This window comes from Mus pahari, chromosome 6, assembly GCF_900095145.1.
Source record: "Mus pahari chromosome 6, PAHARI_EIJ_v1.1, whole genome shotgun sequence".
Taxonomy (NCBI): domain Eukaryota; kingdom Metazoa; phylum Chordata; class Mammalia; order Rodentia; family Muridae; genus Mus; species Mus pahari.
In genome coordinates, this window is record NC_034595.1 from 597,330 (window position 1) to 621,755 (window position 24,426).

At 44.6% G+C, this 24,426-nt stretch overlaps 1 protein-coding gene across 2 annotated transcripts in view; it reads left to right on the forward strand.

The window, feature by feature from the left end:
* Window positions 1-24,426, forward strand: part of Tdrd7 (tudor domain containing 7) — a 61,550-nt gene that overhangs the window by 16,108 nt on the left and 21,016 nt on the right. For both annotated transcript variants that reach the window (XM_021200124.1, XM_029540075.1), the window contains exons 3-9: window positions 169-310; window positions 1,138-1,318; window positions 3,526-3,599; window positions 5,880-6,097; window positions 16,692-17,275; window positions 19,501-19,687; window positions 22,813-22,924. In XM_021200124.1, coding sequence (XP_021055783.1) covers window positions 169-310; window positions 1,138-1,318; window positions 3,526-3,599; window positions 5,880-6,097; window positions 16,692-17,275; window positions 19,501-19,687; window positions 22,813-22,924 — 1,498 coding nt within the window. The remainder of the gene's footprint in view (window positions 1-168; window positions 311-1,137; window positions 1,319-3,525; window positions 3,600-5,879; window positions 6,098-16,691; window positions 17,276-19,500; window positions 19,688-22,812; window positions 22,925-24,426) is intronic.

A 24,426-nucleotide genomic window follows, 5' to 3' on the forward strand; every position in this document is an offset into this window, starting at 1 on the left:
GTACTGGACCACGCATGATTCCTTCTGTGTTAAATATAATTTTAGTTCTGGATGGGAGAGAGGTACTAGGAGTTGTGTACACTGTGCTCTGGGGTGCGTTGGCTCACTGGGACCCAATCCTTACAAACTGGCTCTCTGAATGTCATGCTCTCACTCTGCTGCTCACAGATCATTTGCTATGCGGTAGCCTGCACAGAAACTGCAAGGATCGCTCAGCTTGTGGCTCGTCAGAGGACCTCTAAAAGGAAAATGGGGCGACAAATTAACTGTCAGATGAGAGTGAAGAAAACCATGCCGTTCTTTCTAGAAGGTAAGCCTGTTCCTGAATAGATTATCGTAAGAACTTATGGAATATTTCCCATGTTCCTGATAAACTGTTCATTGAGTACTTACTGATATCCACATGTCAGGAGAAAATTCCTGCAACTGGGATTTCCATTGAAATGATGAAGATGAATGTGACATACAAAATCCAGTGGTGACAGTGCACAATAATGCAACTGATGGTGACTGGCGACAGCTAGGTGCAGTCTTACCATCTTAGGTTATTTGTCAAGAATCCTCATCCAGAATGTTGGCTGAACCAGGAACCTGTGATAGGCTGTTGTACTTAGCAGATTATGTCTTTTGGTTAAGACAGTTATTTTTCAGAGAAATATGAATTACATGGCCTGACAGCATGATAAACAACTGTATTTCCTGAATGCCTATCTCTAGGAAGTTATAGTAAATTCTAAAATGAGATTCTCAAGCAGTGGTGTGGCAGTGATATGCAGTGTTAGGTGATTCATGGCAGAAGCATTTTAGCCAAGGTAGCCATCACTGTGAATGGAGATGGGAGACTTGGGTGCAGGCAGAATGTGTGCACTGAGAAAGCAGGAGGGTCCTGCTGGCTTCACACCAAGTGGTGGTGGCTTGGAAAGTGCTCACACAGTAGTGAGCAGAGGGAAGCACTGGCTAATGAGGCAGGCAAGACCCATCCACAGAACTCCCCCATCTCTAGTGTCCCCTACTCACCCCTCCTTGTGTTCTTTCGATTGTTCTGGGAAATATGACCGACAGAAACATCTGGAGCAACATAATGAAACTACAGTCTGAGGAGGCCAGCTGATTGTGTTGTATCTGCCTAATTTATAGGGAAACCAAAGGCAACTCTCAGACAACCAGGATTTGCCTCAGATTATTCCATCAGCAGGAAACCTAATTCAGCGCTGTTAAGAGACAGAGAAAGCGCCTTGGGAGTTAAGGCTGATATGGACATGCCACCGTACCCAGACGCTCCAGTGCAGAGGCATGCAAGCATGTCTGCCAACAGCAGGTACCCTGGGCTTCATCTGGCTTAAAGGAGCAGTGTGGAGAGCTGGGGTAACCGCTATTAGAAGTGTGTGTTCATAGGAGAAGCATGCTACCTGCGTCACATGCATAACTGCGTCACATGCATAACTGTTAGTCCTTTTACTGCCTGGTGGCATCCTGAGTGACCCCCGTACTGTTTCCTCTTGCTGTTGCGATCTCTCCTTGTCCAGTCGGCTGTACACACTCTTAATAAGTTCTTCTAAGATGTTATTTTATGTAATTTTCAAATTTTTCTACAAAATTGTTCTTAAAGTTAATAGTTTCAGGTAAAATCTCATTTAGCTGTATATTCATTCACCTTTGCTCTGGTAATTGCCACAGTCAGGCAGTAGCATTTGATCTTGGTGCACTGGCACTCCTAGCCTCTGCTTGGGTGTGGCCACGCCTGTGCAGCCAACTGTAAGCTCATTGTTTTATATTGTGCGGGTGATTCCGCACTTGTCCAGTGAAAGCATGCAGGAAGCTGATCAAACAAATTCTTTCTATTTCTAAATGTTACAGCTCTAAGAAGTCACCCAGAGGTCAGTAAGCTACAGTCCAAAAACTCACTGTTTGCTTTTGTAAATTAGTTTTATAGGAGCATGGCCACACTCTGTTCATGTGTGGCCTGTGTTGTTTTGTACTGTAGTGGCAGAGTTGAATGGTTGTGCAGAGCCTGAAGTCTGTCCTGTTGACTTCCTGACAGGAAACATGCGCTGAGCCCTGATAGAGATAAATCAGTATCCATCTCCCTTCCAAGTTGAAAGTTGTGCCTTTTTGTAAATTTGTGACATCATATTCCTTTAAAGCTGTGTCTGTTTGGGGGTAAAGATGAGTTTTTCCTCAGAAGCTTTCCATCCAGATACTAAATAGTTAGGAAAAATTAATTTAAAAATAGCTTGACAGAAAGTTATGCTTTGGTATTTTTTGTTGAGCACTTATATAGCTCAGTGCAGAGGTGGGTGTGGGATGCCAGCAATGGCATGTGCTGAAATCCATTATTAATAGTTGACAAACAGATTGCTTCTTTTAGAATTAAAATACCATTAGGGGGCTGGAGAGATGGCTCAGTGGTTAAGAGCACCGACTACTCTTCCGAAGGTCCTGAGTTCAAATATCAGCAACCACATGGTGGCTCACAACCATCCGTAATGAGATCTGATGCATCTGAAGACAGCTACAGTGTAATTAAATATAATAATAAATAAATGTAAAATAAAATAAAATAAAATACCATTAGGAAATATGCTTCATTTGAAACAGTTTAGTTCTTAAATCTTTTGTGCTGCTCAAAATTGTGACTGCTTCCCCTAATGAGAAAAATATGGTCACTATTTCCTTTGATCATGGTTCATTCAGCAAGTCTTACAACACTCACTTTCCCATGCTAGTACTAAACATTACTCAAGAGCCTGGGCCACTACTGAAGGAAAAATACACACACACACACAGCAAGCAAGACAGAGAGAGAGGGGTGGGAGGGAGGGAGGGAGGGAGGGAAGGAAGGAAGGAAGAAAGAGTGAGAATGTGAGAATGTGGGGAGTTGATGTGGGGTACATGTGGAGGAGCATGTGGATGTGTGTTGGGGTGTGGGGTGCATGCCTATGTATATGGATGTGTGTGGGTGTGGTTTGTTAATACTTATATCTGGAAACATCTTCCTGTGTGAGTCCAATAGTTGGTAGTAAATTATGTTGGAAAGGCTATGAGGTAGGCAGGTTTCTGTGTCTCTCTTCTCTCTCCATATGGTTACCTGAGCAGCCTGTCTGCTGACTTCGAGACCTCACTTTCACTGTGGCCAAGCTAAAGCTAGTGTTTGTGCAGCCTGTGCCCCTGCTCTCCAGCACCTGGCTTATGGTTGGGACTGCAGCGGTCCCACTCTGTGATGCAGCTAATCTTGTGCGTGTGGCTATGTTCCAAAACAGTCCTCATTTTAAGTGCTTATTCTTCATGTGCTTTCAGTTATTTATCCCTTTAAAGATGATTAGTTGAAACTCTGACTCCAGGTTCTAAAAAAGACTTTCAAAAACCTACTTTAAATTTAGCTTTTGACATACTTTTCTCTGAGTAAATATGAAATATGATCCCAAATTTGTTGTTGGGATATTTTCTTAAGTTATTTTGTTGGTCAGTGACATGGGGACTTTAAATGAAAAGTAGTGTTTAAAACTTGCTGTTTTCACACCTTAGGTTCAGTCCAAAGTCATCCTCGCCAGCATCTTTCCAGACACACATCTCAAGGACCTGCCCTAAGGAAGTGAATGGTATGTTTTCCAGATGTGCATGAGTCTTGGGCCCCAACAGAAATAATCTAATGGTGGCTTTTGACATGCACTCTCACCTTCTGCATGAGATTTATCTCCCTCACTCCATTTCTAACTGTAAGCTCATGGATTGAAGTGATCTTGAGAGAAAATAATGCTTCCAGTGATAACGTCAGTGTGAATGGAGGCCTCCATCACACCAGACCCACTCTGCTCCATGGCCACGTGTCCCTGGAGTTACCTGTTTACCTCACCCACTCCCTAATTAGAGGGTGAACCCTCAAGATTTGACACGCAGAGGCCTTACTTTAAGGAAACTCCCTGCTCTGTTTCAAGGTCTAAATGTGGGGCTTAAATTCATAAGAGAGACTCGAGTTGCTATACTAGTAAAAGTTGCCACTAGGAACTGTGAGGTGTGGGGCCTGGAGAAATAACGTACAAGTTAAGAGTACTGGCTTCTCTTCCAAAGGATCTAGGTTTGATTCCCAAAGCCAACGTGGTTTCTGTCCCAGAATATCTGACACCCTCTTCTTACTTCTGCAGGCACTGCATATATGTGGAGGTGCACAGACATACATGCAGTCAAAACAGCCATGCACATAAAATTAAAAAAAATAAAGATTAAAATTATTTTAAATGGTGAGGTGACAGCTGGGTGTAAGTAATTATTGGTTATAAAATGAAAAGGGCCATTAAGAAACAATAAGAGACAATAGGCTAGTAAATGAAGCCAAGGGAGCTGCGGTTAGACGCGCACCGCTCCTGGACTTGCCTTGTGCAAGCAGCGTGTGACTCCACTGAGTACTCTCAAAAAGAGCAGCTTTCCGGAGGGCTGGCTCTGCTCCGTGAAATGACTAGGCAGGATTTGTTGCTTGCATTATGTCTCTTACTGAGTACAGATTCCTTTTACACAGGAGTATTCTTACAGTATTGACTATGAAAATGAGTAGTATGATTTTTGTATATAAGAACTATTTTTACATATGAATTTTCTAAATCATGACTACTCAGTGAAGTTGTATGCCTCTTTAGGTGTTTAAAATAGAAAAAGTTGGGCTGGTGAGATGGCTCAGTGGGTAAGAGCACCCGACTGCTCTTCTGAAGGTCCGGAGTTCAAATCCCAGCAACCACATGGTGGCTCATAACCATCTGTAACAAGATCTGACGCCCTCTTCTGGAGTGTCTGAAGACAGCTACAGTGTACTTACATATCATAAATAAATAAAATCTTTAAAAAAAATAAAATAAAATAGAAAAAGTTATTTCCTTAATAGGAAACGGTTATGGGTATCCTGGACCCTTCTCCTCTCTGTGCCAGACTAAGGGTGGCAGAGGCACATCATTGTGTCTTCTAGTGAGAAGAGAGGAGTAGTCTCTAAGGATCCTCAAGGAAAGCTCTTTTTGGTACCTGGTATCCTTAGAGATCAGTGTCCCCAGACTAGGCTATATATCTCTTATTAGTTAATGAAGAAGAAAATAAAAATGACTGTACTTAGCAGAAAAGGTATCTGATTAAATTGTAAATAAATTTTTCATGTAGGTGTTAGATTTTAATACGATGATATATATCCCGATAGAATTCTATATAGGTTTGGCATTATTTCCATAGTTAAAATACCAAAACGGTCACAGTAACACACAGATTTCTCTTGATTAGTATGTAAACTCAGGCACTCTGAATTTAAATAAAAAAATAAACAGGAGTGAAAGAAGCCAGCTAAAACTTTATGAAAGATAAATATTGAAGAAGTAGAAGCCAGACCTGTGGTTGATGTCCATAAACTAGCTGGAATCATTTTTTGTAGACTTCAGGCTCCTGTGGGTTGTTAAATTGTTTTTCTTAGTTAAAGAGAAAGTTCATCATAGTCGGAAACCCTGGACATTTTTATCTTTTATGAAAGCACTCTTCCTACTAAGGCATTAGTTTTGTGCCTTATGGATTATAGCTTCAGTTGAGCACTACACATATATTATCTAAAATATTGTCTCCCTTAGTTGCCATTAAATAATAAAACATTATTTTTTACTCAGAAAGATTGTCATAATGTTCAAAGTAAACTATAAAGTATCCTTGCAAAATGAAGGGACACTCATTGTGAAGGCGTCTTGGCTCTGCTGCTAGACTTCAGGGATAGTAGGTGAGGCGGTCCTCAGAGCCGCTCAGCCTAGTCCACAGGCTTCCAATTCCAGGATCCCAGAGTCCACAGCATAGCAGAGTCAGAGACACAAATGCTAGGTAATGGAATAATCTATTAATTCTATCATTCTTTTAATTTAAAGATAATTTAAATCAGACTGTTGAGAAACCAAATATCACGCCTCCTGCCTCTTACACTAATAAGATGGATGAGGTTCAAAACCGCATAAAGGAAATATTAGACAAGCATAACAATGGCATTTGGATATCTAAGCTTCCACATTTTTACAAAGAGTTATATAAAGAAGACCTTAACCAAGGAGTTTTACAGCAGTTTGAACACTGGCCTCACATTTGCACGGTACGTGTTTCCTTCTTCTTCCCCTCTATGCCCCCTCCCTGCCCAGCTTGCAGGTTCCAAGTTAGTAGTCACAGGAGCAGAGTGCTTCCCATGTGCTTCTGACTGACTGTCTCTAAGATTAACATACGTGGCTTCTTACTCCTACAAAGCAAACGGCAAGGTTGGAAGTGCTACTACCTATTCTGTCTGAGTTTTAAGATGCATTTAATATTTGGTAATATGTACTGTGTACCGTTTTGTGTTGATTGAACTTCTGCCAATAAAAATCGGCTGTTCTGCCATTTTAGTTTATTGGTCACAGTTTGTCTTAGTCCTAGTTTGTATATGCTTATTCTTGAGCATTTTTCAAGACTTTTCAGCTGAAACAAATTTATTTCATTTGTGCTAATTGTTTTTACATGGAACTTGATTTGTTCTGGAACTGATACTATAGTCATATAGTCATATTTGAGACCTGTGCAGGTTGTCCTCATGATAGAAGCTTTAGATTGGAAGTACTTTGTAGTCACCCCTGCTCAGAGTTCATGATTATAAGATGGTGGATCAGAATAGTTTGTTAGAAGTTTTAGTCCAGCCAGAGATAGAGACAGCTGGATTCTTATACCCAAGTACTTTCTAGATGTTTCTTAATTATCAGAATAGAATCTATTTAAGATGTAGCTGTCGTAAATGACAGCATTAACCCCGCTGGTGTTTCTGCACTTGTAGAATCAGTCTCCTGGAGTATGTGTGCTTTGAATGAGGGCGTTCTTTATCATATGTTTGGTTTCTATACCTATTGGGCAAAAGGACAGGCAGTCTCATCTTCTGGGCTCCTGGCCTAAGAAAAGCATGCGTTTTGGCACTATTTCCCCATAGGCTGCAGTTCCCTCTGAGTCTCATGCTCAGTTCCAGGCAGAAGTCATCCTCCTACACATCCATTCACGGGGCACTGCTCCTGCTCATCACTGCTCTGAGCGCTGAAAGCATAGGAGATGAAGTCTAGTAAGGTAAAGAGCTATGAGAAAAAAGGGTTAGGGCAGTGTGGCCAGTGTTAGAATACTCTGTATGAAGTAGGCAAACAAGAACTGTCAAACTCTGGAGACACTGCTCTGTTTCCCTGTAAGTGCAGAATAACAAATGTGCTGGAAAATGTTGTCTATAGCATTTAAAGTGTAAAACTTGTTCCTAAGATGGGAATTCTGTTTCCCTTTATTTGGGGAAGATTCCCTCCTGGATACAGTATGTTGACATTCCCTCTGCTACCTTACTTCTTCTTCTTCTTCTTTTTTTTTTTCTTTAAAGATTTATTTATTATATGTAAGTACACTGTAGCTACGTAGCCATCTTCAGACAGTCCAGAAGAGGGCATCAGATCTTGTTATGGATGGTTGTGAGCCACTATGTGGTTGCTGGGATCTGAACTCAGGACCTTTGGAAGAGCAGTCGGTGCTCTTAACCACTGAGCCATCTCTCCAGCCCCGCCACCTTACTTCTAAGGAGCTTGTTAGGAGTTTGTTGACCTGAGTTTCAGCTCATATTGGATGTATACCATCCCTTGATTTTAAAATTCCATTGACAATTGCAAACTTTAGAGTTTTAATGGCCCTGGAGCTTTTTATGATCACGATACAAAGATAACTTGCTGCTAGGTTTGGATAAGGAATTCTTTAGGACCTAAGTTTAAAGAATAAACAGTGTGTTGTGGTTTTTGTTGCTTTATACTTCATGATAATTACTAGTATTTGTGTAGCTCAACTTATTACTTCTAGAGGAATTTTCATCTTTGCTGTTCTGGATGGCTATAGAGTCCCAGAGTACTTTACTGACAAGAGTTATCTATTCTGTTGATAGTAGAATGTTACCTAAAATGGATGGTTTTCTCTTAAATTTTAGGTACTGGAGCAACCACCTTTTTTGTTACACTTTTAGCACTTCACTCCATCTACACCTCATGATTGTTCATGCCCAGTCAGGAATGCTGAGCATGAAGCAGAACCACAGAAGTCACTCCTTACCAGTGTCCCTCTTGGCTTTGGGTAGGCCCATCTAGACTGATGAGGACTGTCAGTGTGAGTTGCTGCCAGGAGGCAGCGTGCCGAGGGTACCACAAACCGCCAGTCCTTTGGGTGTCTGGTGAAAGTTTCCATACCTATTTTCTGACTTCTGAGGATCCTTAATAGTTTGAGTTTTTCCTTGGTCATTTCTCCCTGGCTTTAAACAGCTGCGCCATGGTTACTGCCCCTTCTTCCCTGTGTTCTCACCTCCATGAAGAGAAACTCACTGACAGCATGCCTGGGCTGTATTAGCACAGCCAGCATCAGGCCGCTGAGAGGGTAGCACAGAGAGTGTGGATTAGAAATGGGCCCTTGTTCTGTGGCCTGTCACAACAGAAGAAGAAATCGAAGCATATTATATTTGTTTTTTAAAAAATTTCTCCAACTCTATATTCTATATGAAAGCAATTAAAAATCAAGTCATAAAAATTCAAATATCCTGTAGTCCTACCATCCAAAGACATGTGCTTGTAGGACTCTCCCTTTGCCTATCAGAAGGGCAGCTTCAGCTTCAGGGAGCAAATAGCAGCTGTGAAGCTCCAGATCAAGGGTGTGCAGTAAGCCATGTCACAGAATGCTAGATGACACTGTGAGGTTTTATTCGTAGATAGGATATTGTCATCATTTTGTAGCCCAGGTTAGCCTTGAGCTCACAGTAGTCCTTCTGTCTCAGATCCTTGAGTGCTAGGATATAACTCTGACACTGGGCTGCATGACATTTAACCTTTTGGATCACTCAGACAGCAGAGGGTGTGCTAGAAAACTGGGGAGACTGTCAGTCACAATGATGGCTAAGTTCATAGTTTTCGGCAGGTGTGAGAGAAATAGAAATGGTGGGGAACCTTGTCTTATCTGTGGAGAGTCCCTGCTAGGGTCTAGTAGAAGGGTAGTGACTGTTTCTGGCTGCGATAGAAAGGATGCCCTCTTTAACAGGTGGACTTGACTGGGAGTTAGAAAGAAATACTTGTGTGACAGGGCTCAGTGGTTAAGAGCACTGACTGCTCTTCCAGAGATCCTGAGTTAAATTCCCAGCAACCACGTGGTGGCTCACAACCATCTGTAATGGGATCTGATCCCCTCTTCTGGTGTATCTGAAGATAGTGACAGTGTACTCACATACATAAAATAATAGAAACAACTGTGTGCCAGCCGCTGACCTAGGTGCTAAGGATAAAACAGAAAACAAGACAGGCATGGTCTCACCCTTGTGTAAAGAAACTCATATAGAACAACTGCTGCTACGCCTCCAACTGTGCTGAGGGCCTTGCAGGTAGGGGTTAAACAGGGCACCTTTGGGGCAGTAAGTGGTTGTTAAATGGGAAGTTAACAGTGCATGATATAGACCAGAGGAGCAGCTCCTGCCCAGGTCAGGGACAAGAGATGCTGCATGTTTAGGAAATCTCAGGAGTGAAGGGCTCAGAAGGAAGCTAGCGACATAAAGAGTCACCACTAGGTGGACATGCTGTGTCCCTGCTCTGAGGTCCCCACAATCCTGGCCTCTGACTGACTTGCAGATCTTGCAGCGGGGACTGTTGAGTAGTGGATTGGACTGAAGCCTGCTGTGAGACGTGGGTGGAGAGAAAAGCCTCTACATCCCTGTGTCAGCCAGCATGTCTGTCTCAGGGTCCTGCCCAAAGCTGATGGAGAGCACAGAGCCTAAGCTTTTGGTCAGATGCACTTAGCTGAGGGGAGTTTCTGCCCACAGCCACAAGATCTGCTGAAAGACAGCTATGGAACCACCAGAGAAGTAGTCCATGCTTGTGGCACGGCAGGCCTTTGTTATTGAAAGTGATACATTATGAATGGCAATATAATATTGCTGTATGTAAGATGCTCTGAGTATTTGGAAATGCCTGATGTCACTAATTATTAATAGTTCCCACAAAGATGATTTGCTGTTACACGAGTTTCTGTTGGGTATCATTTTGTAACCCATAGAAATCACTGAGTTTTAAGTTGGCGTTGCAGTACCCAGACCCATTCCTACAGTATGCACAACATCAGTGAGCCCATCTGAAAAAGCAGCCAGCATTTCCCTCATGGATATGCAGCACTCTGGTTCCCAGTGTTTCATCACCAGAGGAAAGCCTGGTGAGCACATTGGTACAATATCAAGTCTCAACACACAGCTGAGTAGATGACAGCCGAGGAGCTGGCGCATGGCAGGATCAAGAGAAGGTGAGAGGTAGTGTGCCATCTGTGTGAGCTACCCACAACCTGAAGGATGCCGGATAGCTTAGATCACAATTGAGTTGGAATTGGATTTGAAGCCTCAAAACAAAACTGCTACTCCATGGAAACAGCCCCTACAGATGCTTTGGAAAGTCTCTTGATTTGATTGGATACTACTTTCTTATAGAATTTCAGAGAAAATTCTAACTCCATAGAGACAGTAAACTTAATCTCTGAGGCCTCCACAGCACCTTTAGGGGTGTCATTTATTAGCTGTGTAACTTCCAGCCTGTATACCTCTCTTTTAGAGCCCTAATCTACTTTATCTGATAACTAATCCTGCACATGTCATAGGGTTGTTGTGAGAATTAAATGAGATAAGATACATAAAGCAGCTGCTAGCAGAACATCAGAAACCACAGCCCAGCCTTACAGCAGACAAAGCCTTTGCTCAAGTGGGGATGCCGGGTGAGTCCTACAGAGGGTGTTACTTCAATGGAAGGAGATGCTACTAAGAGGAGAAGGTTCCAGACGAAGAAGCAGTGACCTGCAGGGACTACAGCTCTAATATGCACATAGGTGCCACCTGGGAAGATATCTCTCCTTTCCTCACCCCTGCTACAGGTAATAAGGGCAAGGGGGAAGCCTAGTGCACAGTGCAAGCCCCAGCTCCCAGCCAGAAGCATCCCAGGAAGTTCTATAGATGTAACTGGAAGACTACATTATCTTCCAAATGTGTGAGCAAGTGGCTTCAGTTTTGGCAAAGATATGAAGTTTATCCTTGTTGAGGTGGTGCCAGTGTGTGTCTAGAGACAGCATCAGGGAGAAGGAAGGCATCAGGTAGGCCAGCAGGTGAGTTGGCAGAGAAGGAGGCTCTCCACCTACAGCCACCTTCAGAGCCATGGAGAAAGGTTCTCTGGGTAGATGACTTGTGAGTGGTCAGAGGTTACAGTAACAGAGAACTTCTCGCCACAGACCATGCTTCTTAAACAGAACCCACTGCAAAGGCCCTTTGAGCACCTTGGTTGTGGCCATTGGTGTGGAGTGCTGCTGCAGAGGTGTGTGAGGTGGAAGGTATGTGGCTGCACTGTGCTGGATTAAAACGCTGCTCTGTCTTTCCATGAACACAGTACATCCTTCATTCCACAACACGATGTGCTTCAAATTGTACCAGGCTGGCTGCCTGACTGTGGGTCTTCTTCATCGCTCTCAGTTCTGACTTCCAGCCAGTCGCACCTTTAGCATGGAGCGGTTGTCTGTTAAGGAGCCGATTGACCAGTGTGAGCATAGCATACAGGCTGGAAACAGCGGTAGAAAGTGTCATTGCTGGGGACAGCATCTGGAGGTCTTTCCTCCACGGCTAAGGTCAAAGGTTAAGTTTTTAACGTAGGTTTCTTTCTGTTAGTATTAATTCATTTTCAGCCTGTAACTGCCCATAACCATTGCTAAATGTTTGGAGGGCTAGGATGTAGATCTGTGGGTGAATGAAGACATTTATTATACCATTTTGAATTTCAACTGAATAATAGCCATGTAAAATAAGATTTAAAACATTATTTAAAACCTTAACATAAAATTGCTACTCCATGGAAACAGAGCTGTGCTCATATAGATAGTTTGGGATTTAATTTAATTGGATGTTACCGGATTCTTCTAGAACCCTAAAGAAAATTCTAATTCCATAGAAACAGTAAACATAACCTCAGAGGCTTCTGCTGTGCTCTTGGTGGGTGAGCGGTCAGAGCCCAAGTTCACAGGCAAAACTAGAACAAGAGAAGAGCTCTCCTGGCTAAGGAGAAAATGGTGCAAAGGATGAATCCTTACCTGTATGAACACAGAGCTGTCCAAAGAAGTTGATGTTTTTTCTTTGGATCTGTACCTACCAAGTCTGATGTGTCTCCTGGAAGCTTACAAAATCCTGGTGAGGTATGAGATTCCAAATGAGGCATAGTCAATCCAAATCAAGCTAAGTAGAGGAAACTTGTGAGCATAACAAACCTAAGGTGTGTTTGACATAGAATCTACTGATGGTCACTGTAGAAGGTGGGTTATCTCCATGGTATACAGTGCTAATGGCTTACATTACTGGTCTCTCTGGTAGGAGGTGGAGGTTAGGCCATGACTGGGTCTGCCACTAGACTGATGATTTGAAGAGTGGATATCCAGATCTAAGTTACAAAACAAAAAGATGATGGGAGCATGGTTAGGATGCTGAGTCTGCCCACACTATGCATGGGCAGCGGCAGGGGGAGGGGTGCTGATCCTTTCCCACTATGTGCATGAATCAGGTGGGCTAGAGGAACTAGAAGTTATAAAAGTCCTCTCCTGGGAGATTTGGCAGAAGTGGCTTTCTGGCTGTCATGTGCAGGAAATATAAGAACCTTGTTTCTGTGTTGTGAACTGAGACAGGAGCCCGTGTATAAATTTTAAACCCTGTGAGATGGGCCAGAGCACAGAAAAGAGCATTAGTCAAACACCCAATAAGAGCATGGTTCCTTAGCTTTGAGGAGACCTGGAGTGTAGCTGGAGAGAGAGAACTAGAGATGTGATGATTTGTGGGAGCCAGCAGCCATGGGAGAGTTTTGGGTAAAGTGAGTTTCCATCCATAGGAAAATTGAAAACAAATGAGCTAAAAATTATATTTGTTTTAATTTTTTAGGTCTAAATAATGCCTTCCATGTATATTTCCCTTTGAACTAAGAAACCCTTAAGCCAGTAGTCCTCAACACATAGGCCTCTGCCCCTTTGGGGGTGGAGCAACCCTTTCACAGGGGTCATCTAACACCATCAGAAAACAGATATTTATATTATGATTTATAAAAAAATACATTATGATTTATAACAGTAGAAAATTACAGTTATGTATAAGCAACAAAATTGTTTTTATGGTTGGGTTGCCACAACATGAGGAAGTGTATTAAAGGGTCACAGCATTAGGAAGGTTGAGAACCACTTCCTTAAACCATTCTCCAACGGTTAGTTAATGAAATATTTGGTCCAAGCCTGTTTTCCATGTCACTAAACTTACCAAGGAATAAATTTGCCTGAAATTTTGAATGCTTTCTGAATTAACTGCAGCTATGCCAGGGTCTGTTCCTAAAGTTGGGCGAGTGTTTAATCTTAGTCAGCAGGCAGAACTGACAAGTTCAGGCAGGTGTTCAACTTCCCTTTTGAAATATGGAAGCAGTCTACAGGCATAGCCCTGACACATCCAGTCTTACCTAAAATATAGAAGAAGCCACTACAGTTTCACTGGAGTTTACAGTTCAGAGAAGTTGTGGAGAAAGGAAGGATTGCCTTAAACAGAAGCCTAGCACTGCTGAGAGAAGCCACCTTCTAGTTTAGGGCTTTACCTTACTGTTGCTTGGACTTTGGGGAAATTCTTGCTGTTTATAGGCAAAGTTTGGCTTAGATGCTGCAGCCAGATTTGTAAACACACTACTTCTGGATGACCTTTAAGGTGATTCTAGAAGTAGCTGCACATAGAGGTGCACAACCATGTCTCATCACCTGAGGAGAAGAGTTAGTTCTTGATCCGCAGTCAGATGGATAATGAGTCCGAGACCAGCCTGGGCTGCACAAGGTCTTGTCTGAAGAGCCGAGATTATTGAATAAAGATTAGAAAAAAAAAATCAGGATTGTGCTTTTGCCTTAGACCAACGTCTACTAAGTGGATAAGTTGTCCATAACTGTCGAAAGCAGCGTGTCCTACTCACAGAGCTCGCTGCACCGGCTGTGTGCAGAGGCTGTGACAAGAGCTTTGCGGGAGTTAGTGTGGCCATCACATCGCCCCATACTAACATGCAGGAAGAAATGGCAGCTGGACACTGGGGTGGGTGGGGCAAATAAACACTGAAGTGCCCTATATTTTCAGGTAACTTCTTTAGAAAGGAATCAAAATCCTTTTGGCGTTAAAGGACGCATGCAGTTGTGGCCCAAGGCTTATGGCCTTTTCTCTGCTGTGCTCCTGAGAAGAGGTTGAGAAAGATTAGTAGGTGAAGGTGGAGAGAGTTTGAAGACAAGCCCTACAGCCTCCTCGGGCTTTGAATGTGGAAGGCTGCCATGTCTCAGTATGAAGTTACTTCAGCTGGAGTCATACATACGGGAACCACTCACAGCATTGTTTTTTATTTTCCCATTTTTCTGGGAAATATATTTTCCAGCCCCACGTGGATGCCTGGCCTGAATTCTGAGGCCTTATCCAGTACGCTAAAGCACAGCACAGACTGGCGTTTTTAAATTGCAGATTCAAAGCCAGGCATGATGTAATCCTTACTTCAGAGGCTGAAGCAGGAAGATGGCTAATGAAAGACCAGCTCAGGCTACATAGCAAGACACAACCTCAGACTAGAGAGGGGCTGGAAATGTTGCTTAGTGATAGAATACTTGCTCTGAATCATGTCCTAGCATTGGAGAGAAACTTTGAAAAATTAAAAATTCGGATTTAAGAAGCTGATGAGCCATGGAGAGAAGGAATAGCCTGATATTTATGTCACTGCGACTTAGCTGGTACATAGCACTTCCAAGTGATCGCAGACTCTTCAAAGTCTGAAATGTTTCCTGAAACATTTCATTCCTTGAAACTTAAGACACATTCAGTAGTGGAAGAAGAAAGAAGAAAACCAAGGAAGATCCGTGTCTCCTGATTCTTAAGTATCATGAAAGTAAAAGGATTCTTCTTTTTATTGTTGTTTGTTTGTTTTTTGAGATAAGATCTCCCGTAGCCTAGGCTGTCCTTATAAAGTATGTAGCTTAAGGTAGCTTTGAACTCTTGATCTTCCCACCACCACCTCCAAAGTGCTTGAGATTAGACATGTATGCTACAATGCCTAGCTCCAAATGGAATCTTTAGTGTCACAGTGATCTTGTCTTTCAACTTATTAAAAGTCTTCCCTTGTACATTTGCACATGTGGTCTGTCTACCTGAATACTATGTTGAAAAGTGAGGTAAAGGAAGTGATGTTCTTTATTCATTAGCCAGCCAATCAGCCGAAGTATCCTGGTTGTACCTGGCACTGGCCTGGAATACCAACTCATGAGAGACAGAGGGCCAGGAGGGTGTGGTGGCCCACACCTTTAATCCCAGCATGAGAGAGGCAGAGGCAGGCAGATCTCTGTGAGTTTGAGGCCAGCCTGGTCTATAGAGTTCCAGTATAGCTGGAGAGACCCTGTCTCAAAAGAGAGGGTTGAGGAGATCAGGAGTTCAAAGCCAGTTTGTGTTAGTGAGTTTAAGGCCAGCCTAGGCTACAGGCAACCCTGCCTAAAAACAAAATGCATGACTCAAACAGCAACAAAACAGGAAGCAGTCTGTTGTCTTTGTTAGTTTCCTATAAACTTACCATCCTAGTAGATTCTCCTCAGAATTAAAATTGTAGCTGAGTAATAGCCAAATGGGACTAATAAAGGGGATCATTCCTGAAGGCAGATCCTGAAGTCTAAATCAGGCTAAGGGTGAAGCATCTGGTTTGTGAAGGGCTGAATAGTGAAGGTCTAGACTTTGGGAGTTCAGAAGTGTTGCAGAGCTGCATGACGGTCACCTGTCCTGTCCTGACTCACAGAGTAAAGCAGCCTTGGGTTACATACACCAGGGAGGCTGCATGCACACCTCATCCCATAGGATGGTCACTGTGAAATGACTCTGCTGATTGGTCAGCTATTTAAGCTGTGAAAGTCAGTCTTATCTCATAAGTATAAGCTGCCGAGGGCAGGAGACTGGCAGTGCCAGGCCTCTTCTGTCAGTAGAAAGGCTTAACAATGAAGGACAGCAGTGTCACCAGTTCTCAGGGTTCCTCTTGGGCATGTACAGTCAGTGACTGGATGCCATCTGACTCTGGGTATTTTCCCCACTAGCTTGTTAAGATGGCAGTGTTTTCGGTTCTGTGTGTACTGGGTGATTGTTCGAACTGCCTGACCCTCTGGGGCATTGTTTCTAAAGACTCCAGACTGAAAGCTGTGAGTTTCTCAGGACGCTGTAGGAAGGAAGGTAGCAGCCCCATTCCTACCTGTGCATAACTATTCCACCATTCCTCCCCGTGGTGTATGTCTTCCTGACATAGCTTCATCTCACCCTGGTCCCATGTATTTTGCAAACTTCGCTCTGGATTTAGCAGAGAAACAATGACAGGGCAGAAGCCTCATGATCCCCTGGGCAGGTTGAGTCTTAACTGTCTTCTAAGTGAAGTGAATGCCTTTTCTTCCAATTGCCTCTGGACTCTTGCTTATGGCATCTGTCTGGTGATGCATCTTTGTAGCTAAGAAGAATAGCACGTACACTTTTCACATTATGAAATTAAAAATGGTCCTCTGTCAAATATAAAATAATTTGTGCTTTTAGGGTTTTCTTACCCACTGAAATGTTTGTCATTGGCTCTCTTTAAAATTTTCAGGTGGAAAAACCTTGTGGTGGTGGCCAAGATTTACTTCTTTATCCTGCCAAGAGAGAGCAGCCCTTGAGCAGTGACCAGGACCCTGAGAAGGAGCTCCCACCTCCACCTCCTGCTCCCAAGCAGGAGGTACCATCCAAAGGGAGCCCAGAAGTGATGCCAGATGTCAAGGAGAAAGTGGCAGAGCTGCTGGGCAAGTTCTCAAGTGGCCTTTGGGCAAGCGCGCTCCCCAAAGCGTTTGAGGACATGTACAAAGTCAAGTTCCCTGAGGGTGCTTTAAAAAATCTCACCTCACTCTCTGATGTGTGCACCATAAACTACATTTCTGGAAACACCCAGAAGGCAATTCTCTATGCGAAACTCCCGTTGCCTGCTGACAAGATCTTAAAGGATGAAGGGCAGGCACAAGGAGATTTTGACATCAAGTCGATGATTGAACAAGAATATTTGCAGATAGAAAAAAACATGGCTGAAAGTGCTGATGACTTTGTGGAGGACATAACTGTGCCGCCTCTGGTAATTCCTACCGAGGCCTCACCGTCTGTGTTGGTGGTTGAGCTGAGCAACACAAATGATGTGGTTATCAGGCAAGTTGGCATTTCTAGTTGTTCCAAGCTGTGCAGTGTTTTCATGTGACCATTCGTAGCATGGATGCTGTGGAGGGAAGGAAGAACAGCATCCTCAGGAGTCACAGTGAAGTGCAGGAGTGTGCTAACATTTATAAAATGCCCACAGCGTTCTTAGGAGAAACAGTGGCTAATAGTTTTCAATGGGAATGATGATATGAACTTGGTAAAGTTGTGTCATAAGCATCATGACAACTGTGTCAGAAACATCAGCCAGGCCCCTTCAGGCCGGGTGATGCCATCAGACCTAGGACTGTGAGGCAGCCCTAAAGTGTCAGAGGTAGCAAATTTCATCGTACACTCAGATTAGCCAGTGGATCTAGAGCTGCCCTGCTGCCCTGAGTCTTTGGATGCCATTCTAAGAGAAGTGTAGCTGTCACTTATGGGGCTAATGACAGTCTGAATTGACACTGAAGCACTGGATCACCATCCAGTGTGGAGCTGTGGCTGGGGAGAGGAGGAGAACATTGAAACAAGAAGCATCCAGGTCCCATCACCCCAAATGGCCCTCTGGTTTGTGCAGCCCAAGGCCTATAGCTAAACTAGAAAAGCCCAGAGAACGCCCACATTAGATCCTTACAGAAGGAAGAGCTTGACAGCATTAAAGCAAGGGGTGGCCCAGCTGACACTGAAGGGACTGTGAAGCCTGCCTAGTCTCCTGCTCTGCCACTAAGAAGGATCTTTAGAGGGACTTTGACTTACATGGGGTTTTAGATGCAGGTAAAGCTTTGTATCGGTCACATACTGAAGCTGGTTTCTGCATATTCCCGGTCCCTGTGCTCAGGTAATTTGGAGACAGTGTATGAGCCTATACTGGGTACTGCCCACTCTCACCTAGCTGTAGCAGCAGCCCTTGTCCTCACCTGTGAGTGGAGCCATCCCCTACTGGCTGCCACAACTCCTGGATGCCTCTCCACATTTACTCAGTTGTCACCTAAGTTCAAGCCCCCAAGCCCCATGTCTCAAAGACTGGAGCCCAATGCAAGACTGACTCCAGCCACTCCTGAACACATGCAACATGCAGCAAGTGTAGACGATGGGTCTTGGCAAAGTCTAACCCATGCAGAGATGAAGACTACACAGCTTAAATTAGCTAGTTTCCAAAGAGTCATTCTTTGCATTGTGTGTGAAAACATCTTTGTAGCTTCCCTTTCTCTCTAGTAACAGGTAGGCTGGCTGGGCCATCTTCTGTCCTGCAGATAGTTACCAAGACCATGGGGAGCAATTTCTTAGAGTTTTCTCAAATCACCAGAGACTCTGGGTAAAAACTGGAGAAATACAAGGACCAGGGCTCCCCTGCCTCCTCCCTCACCTTAGCCAGGTGATTTAAGGACTCTTCGAGCTGCAATCGTCATCCTGTAGCAGAAGTGTTGTCATTTCATGAGCCAGACTTGGTTTTCCAGACATAACATCCTGGGATGAGGCCTGTAAGTCAGCCTACTTATGACAGATGAGAAATGCATTTTGAAAAACAGATTGGATCAAAGGACTGTACATCAACAGTAGAAAGGGCTGGGAATGCTTGAAAATAATCCTTCTCAGGATATACATTTTAGAGACGCTCAGCTAGAGCACATCACTTCTAGAGTCGGAGTTCAACAGTGTTTTGTAATTTGCTCAGATTTGTTAACTAAGTTTGGGGGCATTTCACTGCAGTGTTTGTCTTGCAGGGCTGGAGATGGAGCCCAGGGCCTGGCAGAGGCTGGGGAATTGTCCTGCTGCATACGCCCCCAAGGTGTGCGCACCTCCTAGGCCTCTATTCACTCTTCTTGGTAGTTTCTCTGCTTTTCAAAGCTTAGGGATTCTAAGATGCAGCCTCACCAGGGTAAAGCCATCTGCCAGATCAAAGCAGCTTCATTCAAACCCGGAAGGGCTCACGTGAGCTCCTGTGGTGTCTCCACACACCTTCCATCTCCTGTCCTGGGCTCTCTTGCACCCTGCTTCTTCCTGGGGCCTCCAATGCCTACTTCTCCTGTGCTGTTCGCAGGGCTGTCATACATTGCCACACTGGGCAGAGGGTGCCATAGTCCTATCTTCCTGTACTGAGAATGATGTTCCCTGAGCACAGTTCCTTCCCCTGATGGGCTGAGCAGCTGTGAACGGAACCAAGACTGCAAGGGACACCGGAGCAGCAGTGCGCCCTGGGGTCCACTCACCCTGAACCTTTGCGCCTCTCCCCATTGCAGGTATGTAGGCAAAGACTACTCCGCTGCTCAGGAGCTGATGGAGGATGAGATGAAGGAGTACTACAGTAAGAACCCCAGAGTCACACCAGTCCAGACTGTGCACGTGGGGCAGCTGCTAGCAGTCAATGCAGAGGAGGATGCCTGGTTGCGAGCACAGATCATCTCCATGGACGAGAACAAGATAAAGGCAAGCTCAGTTTTGTTAGCATGAGGTAGATACGTTACAAGTTTTCAGATGTGATTGTTGTTTATTGTTGTTCTTTCAAATCCAGTGTGACTTTCACCAGGAATTCCAAGATAGTGCCTGTGAAAGACTATCCCTGTTAGCTCTTATATCAGTGGTAGTTATGATATCTCTGTTTCCTAGGGTCACAGAGTAAATGAAGTTCTCTGTGAGGGGCAGACTCGGATCTTACCAGAAGGGCGTTTCCCCACTCCTGGCACTGAGTGGCTCTGTAAGCAGCTTCAAGCAGGCCTTCTCTGAAGAAGCAGCCACAGCAGAGAGCTGCCATTCTTCCTCCCTGTCAGCTTGAGCTGGGCTCACGCATCAGCAGGCTCTAGTACTTTTGGCTGCATCCTGTCTTGGTGATCAGCCTCTGCCCCTTTGCGTTGTACCTACCATGAGGAGCCCAAGGATCTGCCCACAGGCTCAATTTCCTTAAGAGTTATGCTCCCCAGACAGGGAGAAAAGTTGCTGAGACATGGTGGGCTGCACCTATGGTGGCTTGGTAGCCACCTGAATATGTCACTTCTCTCTTCCTTGTTGCAAGCATGCTGTGAGTGACAGTCCTGTGTCTGGTATCTCCCAGGCAGAGGGCTGCTGTTTTTTTGACATGGAGGCAAAGGAAGCATAGGCCGATCACCAGGACAGGATGTGGCCGGAAGTCTTGAGGCCTACAGATGGGGCAGGACCCAAGAGGATTGAGGGTAACCCTGGGAGCAGCCCAACCCAAGCTAAGACAGTGAGGAAGAACGGCAGCTCTCTGCTGAGTCTGCTTCCTCAGGGAAGGCCTGCTTGAAGCTGCTCAATTCTTCTTATTCTCCTGTGATATCCCTGGCAGCTAGGGGGAGTGTGCAGGTGCTCAGGTGGCATCGAGACCTGTGGTCACTTTATGGTGCCAGAGAACCAGAAATGGCAGCACCATGTGCCCGCTCACTGATAGCTATCGCAGTGAGATGCTTGCTTTGCTCTCCTAGCAGAGGACACAGGGTGCGGTGGGTGAGTCATATGGGCACATCCAAGACGAGTGGTTTGTGAATTGTGATTGTCATATGTGTTATCAGCTGGGCCTGCTGCTGCAGCTCTGTAATCCAGCTCCTTGGGAGGCAGAGGCAGGAGAAGCACAATTTCCAAGGCCAGCTTAGGCAACAACTTAGTAGGAACCTGTCTCAGAAAGTTACAGGCTATAGCTCAGTGGTAAAGCACTTGTCTAGCATACATTAGGCCTTAAGTTCTATCTCCAGTACCACATAACAAACAAAACTTTGCCACTACTACCACAGCAATAGATGCAGCAGGCAAGTCAGTACAGAAGCCAACTGCAGATATAAACCCGGTGAAGACTTTGGAGTGGTCCTGCCATAGCCCCTTGCTGGGCTAACAGTACAGCCTCACCTGCTCTGGAGTCTGGATCTTACAAACTGCATCTCATCATCAAAATCTATAACATGGGGCCAGGAAGAGCAAATCCAAGATTCAGGTGTAGGGTGCTGTTAATGAAATTGAAAAGTTTGGCTGAGTCTTGAGGCTAGTGAGAGAGGAAGAAATGGTGTGGACAAGGTGGACTAGAACTCTGGCATGGCCGACAGCTGACCCTTTGGACTCTGCCGGCAGTCTGGGTCCAGGCAGCAGAGAGTCCAGCATTGTTTCCTAAGAGTGAGTCTTTGCCACAGCAACCGGGCACACCCACCACATAGTCAGGGGAGTTGGAGGGCTCTCTGCCTTTCTTCCTCCTCAGGCTCTGCCATGGAGGAATTGATCTTATTTCCTGCTGGTGCCTGTGCCTCATTTCCTTCAAAAGACCCAGGGACCTGCCTCTGTTCACTGGTATTTTCCAAGCAGCACTGCCTGCCATTTGTCGTTTGCTTTGTATTTTAGGTTTCCAATAGTCCCAGATTCTAGGATAAAACATAATGTTTCTAGTTACCAAGAAAAAAAAAAAAAAGCTTTCATAGCTTGGGAGACAGGCAGGCAGATCTCCAACCTGGCCTACATAATGAGCCCCAGGCAAGGCAGGACAACATAGTGAGACCTTGTCTTAAAGAGAGGTGGGAGATTTTGTGGTCTTTAAGGTCTTGGTGTGCTGCAAAAGTCATCTCCGTGTAAATGGTGTGTGTTCGAGTCTCATTTCTGTAGCTCTACTAAAGTATCCTGGAAAGAGGCGACTCAGGAGAAAGGGCTTACTCAGGATGCAGCTCTTCACTACATGAGACTTAAGGCTGGAACAAAGAGCAGTCAGTCCCATATGAGCAAGCGCAGGGAGAAAGCTTACTATACAGTCCTCTACTATACTATGCCCCAAACCAGGGCATGCTGTTGCCCACTTTGAGCCTATGTCTTCCTGTATCAATGAGGCAGATAAGCTAGTCCTCCACAGATACTATACACCTGTAGCACTGACTCTGATCTAAACCCACTGAGACTTCCCAGATGGTTCTGGGTTATGTCCAGCTAGCAGACTAACAGTCACAGTTAAGAGTATACCTCAGAGCTGGGGCCTCGGCCAAGCTGAATGAAGACATAATCTAGCTTTGTGAACTTGAAGAAAAAATTGGGTTTCTCCCCTTTTTTAAAAACAGAATTGTATGTTGTCCAGACTGATATCACTGTTGTCCCCAACCAAAGCATCTCATCCCCTAGTACCACAGTGGCCAAGAGAGCAGGCTGTCATAGGTGCTGTTTTGGGATTCTAACATCTGGCCAGTATCACAGGACTGATGAGCTCTCTGGAAACAGCTGCTGCCCCTCAGAACAGGGAAGACTTCTAGCAGGAAGGATAAAGACAGGGAGAGGCCAGATAGCAACAGAGGTGACCTTGGCAAGACCTCAGAGCCTGGTCTGCCTTGGTCTTATTATTCTGGTTGACTAAGGGGTAAGGTAGCAGACAAGGGCCTGAAATATGGGACCCTGAGGCCCAGCCTTTTGTCATCTTCTAGGGTGCATCAGGGAGCCTTTTCTTTAGCTGTGGGCGAGAGCTTAGGTGCCACTTGATGATTATGGAATAAAACGAATCCAGTTGGATATATTAAGGTTTTAAACTAAGGCTAAGGACTTTTGAGTGTAGATGTGATAGGCTTTGCTCTACCTCCTAGGTGTGCTATGTTGACTATGGCTTTTGTGAAAACATTGAGAAGAGTAAAGTGTACAGACTGAACCCACGGTTCTGCTCGCTGTCCTTTCAAGCTACCAAGTGCAAGTTAGCAGGTAAGGGGACCATCTTAGATACCCTTTCAGCCTGTGCTCTCCGCTGGTGGATTTGGAAATGCTCTTGGTGTCTCAGGTGTTACACTTTCTTTCCTTCTGCTCTTCCATTTGTTTGTCTGTCTGTCTGTTAGTTTTGTTCCTGCCCTTCCGTTTGTCTGTCTGTCAGTTTTGTTCCTGCCCTTCCGTTTGTCTGTCTGTCTGTTAGTTTTGTTTCTGCCCTTCCATTTGTTTGTCTGTCTTTCAGTTTTGTTCCTGCCCTTCTGTTTGTCTGTCTGTCTGTTAGTTTTGTTCCTCCCTTCCGTTTGTCTGTCTGTCAGTTTTGTTCCTGCCTTTCTGTTTGTTTGTCTGTCTGTCTGTTAGTTTTGTTTCTGCCCTTCCGTTTGTTTGTCTGTCTATCTGTTCATTTTGTTCCTGCCCTTCCATTTGTCTGTCTGTCTGTCTGTTAGTTTTGTTCCATTTTGCTTTGCTTTAGGTGAAGTCCTACTCTGTAGACCAGACTGGCCTTGAACTTAAACTCCTACCTCACTTCCTCAGTGCTGACTTACAGGTGTGGGCTGCCACACCCAGCTCATAATGTGTTTTTTTTTGAAAGGTTCAGTGAATGAATTCACATGATGTTCTTCATAAGATGTAGTAATAATGAAAGTGTTTATTGTCACATTGATTATATAAAACATAGCTCATTTTATTTTAATGTAAAAAGTTTAGCCATTTGAATGACTTAATTTTATTTTGTTTTGTTGTAGTAAGGGCCTAAATGACTCTATAGCATGGGATTCACCCTGCTAGGTCCTGTCACTTCAGAGGTAGGACTCTCAGCCCTCTCCACGGAAACAGGCGTGCAGATACGCTCTGGTAGCAAACCCTTGTGCACCCAAACAAGCTGTGGTGTGGATTGTGCTGGGTCTTGTGCCTTTCCTCTTTACAGAAGCATAGGAATATGTCCCTGTGCATGGCAGTAGGGGGAAGCTAAAGGCAGGCCTGTGAGATGGATGGAAAGAGGCTTACACTTAACTCTAAAGGGATCACAATTTTTCTAAATTTTATGTCTCTCTCTTTTATGTACACACACACACACACACACACACACACACACACACACACACAATGTATGTATGCCCATGAATACATGCTCCTGTGGAAACCAGAGGCTTCAGATAATGCTGTAGCTGGAGTTTCAGGAGGCTGTGAGCCTCCTAACGTGGGCTCTAGGAAGCAAACTCAGGTCCCCTGGGAGGGTGGAGAGCATTAGTAACCACTAAGCCATCTCTCTAGCCCTGAGATTGTTACATGAAATTGAGCCCTCTGCAGAAATTCCCCTTAAGCTGAGTATGGCAACCCACACCTGTGATGTCAGCATTTCAGAATAGAGGATGACAAATTGGAGGCCAGCCTGGGCTACATAGTCAGTTCCAGGTCAATGTGGGCTTATAGAATGAGACCTTGTCTCAATGAATGAATGAGAGAGAGAGAGGAGAGGAGAGGGGAGGGGAGGGGAGGGG